The sequence below is a fragment of the Octopus bimaculoides genome, chromosome 16 (genome assembly GCF_001194135.2).
Source record: "Octopus bimaculoides isolate UCB-OBI-ISO-001 chromosome 16, ASM119413v2, whole genome shotgun sequence".
NCBI classification, from domain to species: Eukaryota; Metazoa; Mollusca; class Cephalopoda; order Octopoda; family Octopodidae; genus Octopus; species Octopus bimaculoides.
The window spans coordinates 57431330-57442014 of NC_068996.1; the positions used below are offsets into that span (position 1 = coordinate 57431330).

Below are 10685 nucleotides of genomic sequence, written 5' to 3' on the forward strand. Positions count from 1 at the left end.
TTGTTCTTCAGTACTTCATCCCATGTCTACCTATGTCGTCCACTTTCACATGTTCCATCTACTTTGAGAGATTGGTACTTCTTTATGGAGCTGTCAGCATCCATCCGCATTACATGACCAAACCAGTGCAGTCTTCTCTCTTGCATGCTGCATCTAATTCCTCTTATGCCCAACTTCTCTCTCAACACACTAACACTGTCATAGATGTACACTTACATTACACATCCAGCAGAGCATATTAGCCTCATTTCATTCTAACTTTTGCATGTCCTCTACATTCAGGGCCCACGTCTCACTACCATGTAGAATTGCTGTCTGTATACATGCATCATACAATATTCCTTTTACTCGGAAAGAGAAACCTATCATAGCCATTATTATTTTAAGAGTTTAAGGCTGGAAGAATCATTAGCATGCTGGGTGAAATGTTTAGTGGCATTTCATTGTCTTTATGTTCTGTGTTCAAATTCTGCCAAAACTGATTTGGCCTTTCATCCTTTTTGGGTTGATAAAATAAGTAGCAGTTGTGCACTGGGGTCAATATAATCAACTTACCCTTTCTCTGAAATTGCAGGCTTTGTGCCAATAGTTGAAAGGATTATTATTATTATTAGTAGTAGTAGTATTGAGTGAAAAAGCAGTGCTTGCCATCAAAGTGACACTGGGGTACAATATATACAAAGCCCATTATACCCATCATGACTACCCGTCTGATAAGGGTACACCAGGCACATGCATCACGACCACATGTGCGCGACATGGTGATCTCACATCAAGATAAACAGCGCATGACCTCGCAGGTGGGGCCCAGTTAGAATTTTCTTTAGGTCGAGTAGCCTATCCCGCTCAAAAGGTCCCTGAATAAGGTTTGTTTAAGGATGTTGAGCAAAACAACCATGTTTCCAAAGGTGAATTATCCAAACCCCAAAGAATTCCTCTCAACACATGGCTATGATGCTCCTCCACTACTTCTGCTCATGATCAGAGATGCACATATTGTCAGCCACCAAGGGACATGCTCAACTGGTTAAGGTCAAACAAATGACAAGCAAATCTGTGGTATTGAGCAGAATATTTGCTGTAGCCCATCTTCTATATCAAGACAAAACAATGTACATGATAACACTTCCAATCAATTAAGATCAGAAGCCATAAGAGCCACTGCCTGTATTATTATTATTATTATTATTTGACATTTTTGGAAAATCCTTGCCTTGATCGATATGCATGATGTAGAATGTGTCATGATGTACCAAAACAATTTGAGTTGAAGAAAAAAAACAATAAAAGAATTCTATCCTGCAACCAACAGACACACCCAATTCTAGGCAAAATCAAGATCATTAATGTCCTCATTGTGACTTCAAACCAAAGTCCATTCCTGGACTCAAATTACATTCACGCATCCATCGCAAAGTTGTTTATTCTTTCCCACTTTTTTTTTTATTTCGTTTTTAAATCATCTTCTTTAAACACTCATGTATCAAAATTCATAGGATTGACCATCATTATTATGGCAATGAGCTGGCAGAACCATTAGCATGCTTAGCAGTATTTTGTCAGTGTTCCCAGTTCAAATTCCACAGAGATCAACTTTGTCGCTCAACCTTGTGGAGTCAATAAAACAGCAGCATTTCATCCATTTTTATGTTCTGAGTTCAAAATCTGCCGTGGTCAATAAAATAAGTACCAGTTGTGGACTGTGGTCAATGTAATCAACTTATCCCGAGGTCCTAGATACATTCTTGGCCAGCATCTGTAATCAAGTTATCAATGTGCATGTAACAACTTTTTCCTCATCTTGCATCACCATGAAGTGGGTTCCACAAGACTTAATTTGGATGATTCCAGTTCAGGGTGGTGCACCCACTGACCAGCCAGTTGCAGGCATCTTTGCCTCATCTTCTCACTAACTTTCAGCACTTCTCCATAAAGGCATTCATTTGTTATATGTTGCTGCCATTTCACATGCTATAAATTGTCTCCCATTTCACATTTAGGGTTATTCGTAGCATCTATTTAGCCCATTTGACAATTTCTTTGTCATTAGACATTTGCAATGAACAGTTAGATTTCTATTTGCCTGGGCAATTTGGAGTTCCAGACCTTCTTTAGATTGTGACAGGCTGTCCATGCTTGTGTCTTCCTAATCTTGATGTCTACTTCAACCACTAATAGCTAATTTTTTCAATTTTCAATTTTTTTTTTTTTCTTTAACTAGGCACGTCAGAAGGGATATCCTGGTCCATGTATAGGACCAAAGGAAGCAGAGAAAAATGAACGGAATTTTACAGATGAACAGTTAATGGCTGGCAGCAATATTATAAGTCTTCAAATGGGCACCAATAAAGGTGCTTCTCAAGCAGGGATGAATTTTGGCAAATCACGAAGCATTGTTGATTGAAGATATTTCTTCTTACCTTCTTAAATGTGACTCAAAAGTTTTTCTTTTCTTCTTTTTTTTCATACATATATTGTTTAATGTACACAGTATGTAGTTATGAGCCACTTATAAGTTCCAAACATTAGAAACGTGATCTAGGCAGGTTTTAATACATGCCTAGTGTATCCAAGCAATCCCCTGGCTCTGAGCACATGGCTTACAGTTACAAATCAGGATGATAGAACTCTAATTCTTTTTTCTGCTTTTTTCGCCCTTCCATATTTTGTATCCGTCTTTCTCTTGCTTTTTTCTCATGATTTCTTTCATTCTATCCTCTTGATTTGTATAGACCATGTGCTCAGAGCCTATGGATTGCTTGGAGATGCTAGGCATCTATTACAACTTGCCTAGACCACATCTCTAATGTATGAAACTAATGTACAATACTGTGTACATCAAACGATATTTTTCTCTCACAGGATAGAGTACATTTTTTGTTGATCTTATTTTAAGGAAAAGTAAACTACACACACACACACACACAAGTTGAAAGGCAGAATTTTGCTTTAACCCTTTAGCATTTGGATTTTTCTATCAAATGCAATGCTTATTCATTCACATTGTTTTGAATTTATAGTGCATTTATCTTGTAACTTCAAGATTTCAATGATGTGATTGTTTAGTTTTAGAATGACATTGTAGGGTAGGGTAGGGGTGAGAGGACAGAACCAGTCAGCTTGAGCATAAAACAGCCAGGTCATTTGGCCTTGATAAGGCCAGTTTAAATGCTAAAGGGTTAAGCATGCTATATAACTCCTCATGACTTTTTTTAGATTTTAGAATTTTCAGAGAATTTTTGTAAATTTGTATTCTACACACAGGAATTCACATGACTATGAAAAATAAAAACTTTTTAAAATTTGGTTAAATTTTTCTTTTTTTAAAATTTTTTTTTAGAAAATCAGTTTGATATACTGACAGTCCAAATTTTTGGCTTAAATTCCAACATTAGACTATTAAATGTGTTTGTGGAGAGAAAGATTTTTGACCATAACATCAATACTGACAAACAAATAAGGATGGTGTGAGATGATTGCGAGATGTGCTGAAAATAACAGCTAAATACCCCCTTTTTTTTTTTGTAAGGGTTTTTTCATAGTGGTATGAATTCCCATGTGTAGAACACAAAATTTGCAAAAATTTTCTGAAAATTCTGAAAAATTAAAAAAGTTGTGAGGGGTTATATTGAGTGCTTAAAGCATAATTCCATTAGTTGAAAATCACACTAGCAAAGTAATATTGCATCCATATAGAGATATTAAGATGAAACTTTTTCCCATTTGAATAATAACATAATAACATTCATATTTACTTCATAAACCCCACCTTTTTTTGCTTATTTTCATACATGAGAAATGAGAGAAAATTGAAGGTTGAAAAAGGGACCACACAGCTATGAAATTTGTATTCCTTCAACATTTCTCACTTTTAATTCAATTAACTATTTTCGTTTTGTTTTATAACATTTAAGATTGTTTTTTTTTCATTCTGTAATTGTAATGCAGTTTCTGTTTCACAGAAAAAAACTAATATTTTTTTCTTTTTTTAACAATTACATATGAATTTCATTTTGTAAGATATTATTCCAGACCAAAGCTTGAAAATCTTAAGATAAATAATTTTCTTTCTTGCTGGATGCTTACAGACAACCCATGCTATCTTCCTTTCTTGTCTCCCCTCCGCCCCAGCAATTATATCACCTACTCTTTTCTATCCCCCCCCCCCTCTCTCTCTTCTAACTTGTAACTCTTTGCTCATTTACCCTTCAACTCTATCCATTCAAGCAGTCTATCCCCATCTCTTCATTCTCCTCCCCCGTACAATCTTGCAAACTAATTCTTCAATTCACTTTGTGCCTTGTGGGGCCCCCTCGGCACTTCATTGCCATTCTCTATCTCTTGTAGTTCCTACTGTTCATTTTGTTTTCTTCTGCTTTCCCTACTTGGAAACTGATTTTTCAATTCACTTTGTGCCTTGTGGGACCACTTAGGTACCTCATTGCCATTATCTGTCTCTTGCAGCCCCTACTGTTCATGTTCTCTTTCTCTCTCCTTCCCCTGCTAAGTGTGAGTAGCCTTAAAGATCCCTTACAAGACCTGCCCTGCCAAATCCCCTTCTCATAGTTCAGTCCCTTCATTCCATAGCATGAAGCTGACTCCCTCCCAGGGCTTGAAGTTCTGCAAGCTTTATGGTGACTTCATTAGTGCAGGTGCCTCACGAAAAGCACCCCGTCCACTTTGCTAAGTGGTTGGCATTAGGAAAGGCATCCAGCCTTAGAAACCCTAACCTAAAGCAGACAGCAGAGCTTAGTCCATTCTTCTGACTTGCCAACTCCTGTCAAACTATCCAATCCCATGCCAGCATGAAAGGAAGATGTAAAGTGGTAGGAAGGGCATCCAGCTGTAGAAATCATACCAAAGCAGACATTGGAACATGATGCAGTCCTTGGACACATTGGAACCTGTCAAGCCATCAAACCTACAAAATTAAGAATAAAAAAAAAAAAAAAAAAAAAAAAAAGAATTACTGATATCATGTCAACTATTTGGACACAATTTAATTAGTTTTTCTTTTTGAATCATTCATATTAATTATGAATTTATGCTTTTGTTTATATTGACGCATCTATGTTAAAAAGAAAAAAATTGAAATAATGCAAAAATAAATTTATTTTATTCAAAATATTGATATTCTAAGTACAGTTTTGTCTTGTTTTTTAACAAAATTCTTTAAACCTCTTTTACAAACACACACGAGAAGCGACCACTGCTACTTTATTTTATTGTCAACTGAAGGACAAAAAACAGTTGACTTAAAATGATTTCAATTCAAAATTTAACAGCATAAAGGGAAGTAATACTCCCTATTCTACAGAGTTATTGTCCTTCAACTGTTAAATTAATGTCTTCACCTTTGTTGTTGGGTGTTTTCTTCCTGTCAGAAAATGATTTGACAGAATTGTTGTTGCTTATGTGTGTTAATTTAACTATCGTCCTTTAAATCTTAAAGTCTTGCAGATTTTTATAATCCCAACTATCATGACTGAATTAATGATTTGCATTCACTCCCAAAGATTTCATGTTCAGCCATACTTTTCTCCAGACTGGTTGGTATGTATCCTGTTGCTCTAATAATAATGGACATCAAGCTGAAGGTGTATCTTGGGTCCTGGATTTGCAAACTCCTTATCAATGGTCCAAAGATGTCCTTTTTCTCCTGTATTTTTCTAACCACATGTCCAAGGGGCAGCTGATTTTCACAATAGAACATATAATTTCTTTGTGCTCCCACACAACGATATCTGGCTGGTTGTTTTAATTTTTAAGTTTCTTCAATATTCTTTTGACCCATCAGTATCAATATAATCAACTTCATCTTTAGGTATTCCTTTTTGTAAGTCTGTTCCAAGCAGTTCTGACCACCATTGTCTCATGGGAAGATATTCTCTCACAGTTGGCAATAATGTGGTTGATGTCTTCAGTTTTGGTCATGCAAACCCTACATTTGTCTGTCAACGCTTTCTGCCTTTTATGTTGTTGGTACTTGGTGGGGACCTGTTGTTATTGGTGCATGGATGTAGCCTTTGAAGTATCCATGTACTGTTTTCTCTGTGAACTGGTTCATTTTTGTCTTCTGATAAGTAGATTTTACCAATACTCCTTGGCAAGAGATCTGTATCAGTTCTTCTTATTCCATATCTCTCCTCTTATTAATTAGCTGTCCTAATTATGTTTTTCATTTCATGTTCACAAACTTGGCTAAGATAGTTACTGGTCTCCTCCTTCTGCTGCAGATGTTGTTTCAGTGTCACAATCCATGTTTCATATCACATCAATACCAATGTGAGTCCACCATGGCCACCATCCCTGCATGGGAAGCACAGCTTGTCTACATCTCCTTTGATGTTGAAGTGTCCTGTAACACTGAGCAGCTTGTGTGTTTGGACATCTGTCTCATTGAGTTCTTGTAGTGACCAGTTCATTTGGTCAAACGTGTGAGGACAGGTACTACAAAGGTGTTGTGAGCAATATGCTTGTTGTAAGCTGAGGCTTTGATGACCATATTCTCTTTACTCTCCAGAGATATTCATTTCTGACATTCTTGTCTTATCTGATATGCCTATAATTGTCACCTGACTGCAGAGGTTGTATTGTCAAGCCATTCATTCTTAGGTTTGCAGAGGACGGCACAACTTTTCCATGTTTCACTGTCAGGAAAGCACATTTAGACTCATTAAGTTTCATCCCATTGCCTGTAGAAAACTGGGTTATAAAGTCCAATTGTGGTTGATATTTGATCAATACAGCTTGAGGTCGTCGATAAAAAGCTGATATTTCTAGATCCATTTCTCTGGTTACTATGTTTTGTGAATAGATATAATAGTGGATTTAATGAGAGAACAGAATAATACCAACAGGCAATGTATGTGTAGATGCAGGCATGACTGTGTGGTAAGAAATTCGCTTCCCAACCACGTGGTTCCAGGTTCACAACCACTGCATGGCACATTAGGCAAGTGTTTTCTATTATAGTTCAGGACTGACCAAAGCCTTGTGAGTTGATTTGGAAAGAAGGAAACTAAAATGTGTGTATATATCTATATACAATTTATATAGATATTTGATGTGGATATATATGGATGTGTAATGTCAGTGTGCACACACGACAGTGTAGACACCCTAAGAGAAATATTGGACCTAAGAAGCATCAGATGTGGTGCGCAAGAGAGATGACTGCACTGGTATGGTCATGTGCTGTGTATGGATGAGGACAGCTGTGTGAAGAAGCGTCACACCCTAAAAGTGGAAGAAACCTGTGGAACAGGTAGACCCAGGAAGACCTGAGATGAGGTGGTGAAGCACGACCTTCAAACATTGGGCCTCACAGAGGCAATGACAAAAGATCAAGACCTCTGGAGATATACTGTGACTGAGAAGACCTATTAAATAAAGTGAGATCACAGCCGTAGCCTATACCAGTGTCGCAAAATCAGCCAATTTAAAAAGTATGGTGACACACCCTGCTTGAGGAGACCTATTGAGTCAAGTAAAATCAAAATCAAATCACAATCAAATGGAAATAGTTGTGTCCGATGCCAATGCCACCTGACTGGCAGCACACAATAAACACTGAGCATCCAAACGTGGTTGATGCCAGCACCCCATCCCCACCCGAACTGGTTTCTCTGCTGGTAGTACGTAAAAAGCACCATCTGAATATGGCCAATGCCAGTACTGCCTGACTGGCCCTCGTGCCGGTGGCATGTAAAAGCACCCACTATACTCTCAGAGTGGTTGGCATTAGAAAGGGCATCCAACTGTAGAAACTTTGCCAGATCAGATTGGAGCCTGGTGTAGCCATCTGGTTCACCAGTCCTCAGTCAAACCGTCCAACCCATGGAACATTAAATGATGATGATATGTGTGTGTGTGTATGTATCATATATTTAGATCCATATGTATGTGTGTGTATATATATTATATATCTAGATCTTTCTAAGGTGGTTAGCAGGCAGAAAGATAGAGGGAGCTGTACAACATGTAATACCTACCTAATTGGATGGGCATTTGACTGTTATTTCTAACAGCTGTAGCTATAATGTACAAGTCATTTCTGTTTTTTGGGGATATTTATTAATCTTTATGAATTCCAAAAATAAGCTTTAGATTAAGAGATGTATGCTTCTTTCCCTTGGATTTGAATAAAGCAGAGTTGTATGTTTTACTGTATCTGACTGTCTCTAGATTTTTTTTTCTGGCTCTGTTTCCCTTTGCTGCTATGAGAGTAGAACATATTTGGAAACACTTGAAATGCTAGAAATAACAGCACAACTACTTCAAAAATATAGTGCAATCACTAACAAATAAAGGAAGAATACACAAACAAACAAACGACATCTAAGATTAAGGTTCAATTCCAGCACATGACCCCTGGGCATTGCCATTAAATTTAAGTACAGGCCTACCAAACACAGTATTTGATCATAAAGTGCAATATTACAGTATTTAAAGTGAAAACCAGACTGTAGTAAGGAAGCAGATTTTATAGTGAAACTGGCAGCCAGAAAATATCTATAGGGTTTCAAATTGCAAGATTCTTCAGCTTGTCTGTCCTACTGCTGCTTGATCTTCTTCACTAGTAGCAGAATTTCACCATGGAAAGATAATGAGAAGGCTAGTATAAAATATAATTAATATTGAAAATAAGTTACACAAGCTAGCAGTGAGAAATTATTGGTATTATGTTTTGAAATATTGGCAATATTTGTTGAGGAATATTTTCAAAAAGAACTGGGCAACTTTCTATAAAATGAATCAACTAACATGTTTACTCAACTATTCCTTTTATTATTTACCATAGACAGGGCTGGTATGTTTTAGAGCTGCAGGCAGGTGTTGTATAACTGACATCTATTTTATACATGTGCATGATTGACATGAAGCATTTCGCAGGTGAGGAGAAATGCCATGAAGGAGAGGAAAAGAGATCTACTACATATGTGTTTGTTGTCTATGAATTTAAGACAATGTATATCTGCTGGTGTATTCTTTTATGATGTTCTTCAATTAATAAAGATATGTGTACAATTATATAAGCACACACGCAAGTTTTTATGCACATATACATACACACACAAATACAATCTCCATACACATGAATACATTTGCATAGATATTACATTCTATATATATAATAATAGAGACCATTTGGCATTATTGCTGTACTTCGAGCATTAGGCCTCATGCATGCAATGATTGCGTCCATTTGGCATCATGCCATGTTTGAGAAGTAACTTGTGGAAGATGCCAGTGTCATAAAAATGGCACCAGTGCCGGTGGCATGTAAAAGCACCCCATTACACTCAAACTGGAGTCTGGTGCATACTTCCACCTTACCAGCCCTGATCAAATTGTCAAACTCATACCAGGATGGACAATGGACGTTAAATGATGATGATAGAGAATATGGAAAACTGGTACATCCTCAATTTATTATTTCCTTTTGTTTTACAATATCATCCAATTTGTTTTTAAGGTCACGACGACCTACATAGAAAGACTAATCTAGTATATTTTTTATATAGGTCGTCGTGACCTTAAAAACAAATTGGATGATATTGTAAAACAAAACGAAATAATAAATTGAGGATGTACCACCAGTTTTCCATATTTTCTATTGTTATTATTATTGCTAATATACACTCCAGATAATATTATCGGAATTTACAGCGTGAATGGATATTAAATTCAGCAGAGGTAAAGATCATTGACCGCACCCCACTTGTTTTTTTGTTTTTTTTAACAGGAACACCCTATATCGAGGGCGGAGATTCTGAATCTGGAAAGAAATAAAATCTGCATTTCAAAATTTAAATTCACTTCCCCAATTTCTTAAATTTTCACTTAAAAAAAAAAAAATTTGGTTAACGTTTACAACTTCACCCAGAAACGAAAATTAGAAATAAAGTAGTGCAACGGGTGTTAAAAAATGTGTAGGAAACGAAAAGGAAAAAGAAAATGCGCGCAAAGCAACAGGAGGGTGGGGGAGAGAACCTCGGAAAATTCACAAGATCCTAGATTTTCCATTATAACTTTTAGGAAAATAGCGGGGGGGGGGTCCAATGAAATTTTATATAAATACCTTTCAAACAGCATACATTACGAGCATAAAGTAATTTGTGGGGAAAATCTTTTCCAAGGGGGTGGAGTGAGTACCTCGGAAAATTCCCAAGGTCAGAGTTTTTCCCTTGTAATTTTTAGGAGAATGGGGGTTTTTTCAATGAAATTTTATATATATCCTAGGATCTATATATCCAGTAATTTTAGCAAAAGATATTTTGTTTTAATACACTTTGACTTGTTTCACACAAAACAAACGTTTTTTTTGTCCAGACATTGTTACCACTAATTTTTATAACTTCAGAAAAGTGCGCTTGTACAAATATAACTTGTCTGTATATATATGCGTGTGTGTAGTGTGTATATATACAATATATGTATCTCTCTCTCTCTCTATATATATATATATATATATATATATATATATATATATATGACAGGCAGGCAGGCAGGCAGACAGATAGATAAACAGATAGAGAGAAAGAGAAAGTAATAACGAGTGAATGAGAATAACGATGGAAGGGTTAAAAAAGCGTAAAAATAATTGAAGATAAAATGAAACAAAATTGAAGCCAAAATATGAAGAATTATTGAAAGTGGAAAGAAATAAACACTACGTAGTG

The 10685-nt window shown here is 36.4% G+C and overlaps 1 protein-coding gene and 1 long non-coding RNA gene across 4 annotated transcripts in view; one reads left to right on the plus strand and one right to left on the minus strand.

The window, feature by feature from the left end:
• LOC106880419 (calponin-1) overlaps positions 1-5139 on the plus strand; it is a 27497-nt gene extending 22358 nt beyond the window's left edge. The window contains exon 6 of the mRNA XM_052973791.1: positions 2222-5139. Coding sequence (XP_052829751.1) covers positions 2222-2404 — 183 coding nt within the window. The 3' untranslated portion in view covers positions 2405-5139. The remainder of the gene's footprint in view (positions 1-2221) is intronic.
• LOC106880418 (uncharacterized) overlaps positions 3313-10685 on the minus strand; it is a 23274-nt gene continuing 15901 nt past the window's right edge. For all 3 annotated transcript variants that reach the window (XR_001410744.2, XR_001410742.2, XR_001410743.2), the window contains exon 4: positions 3313-4921. This is a non-coding gene — a long non-coding RNA (uncharacterized LOC106880418). The remainder of the gene's footprint in view (positions 4922-10685) is intronic.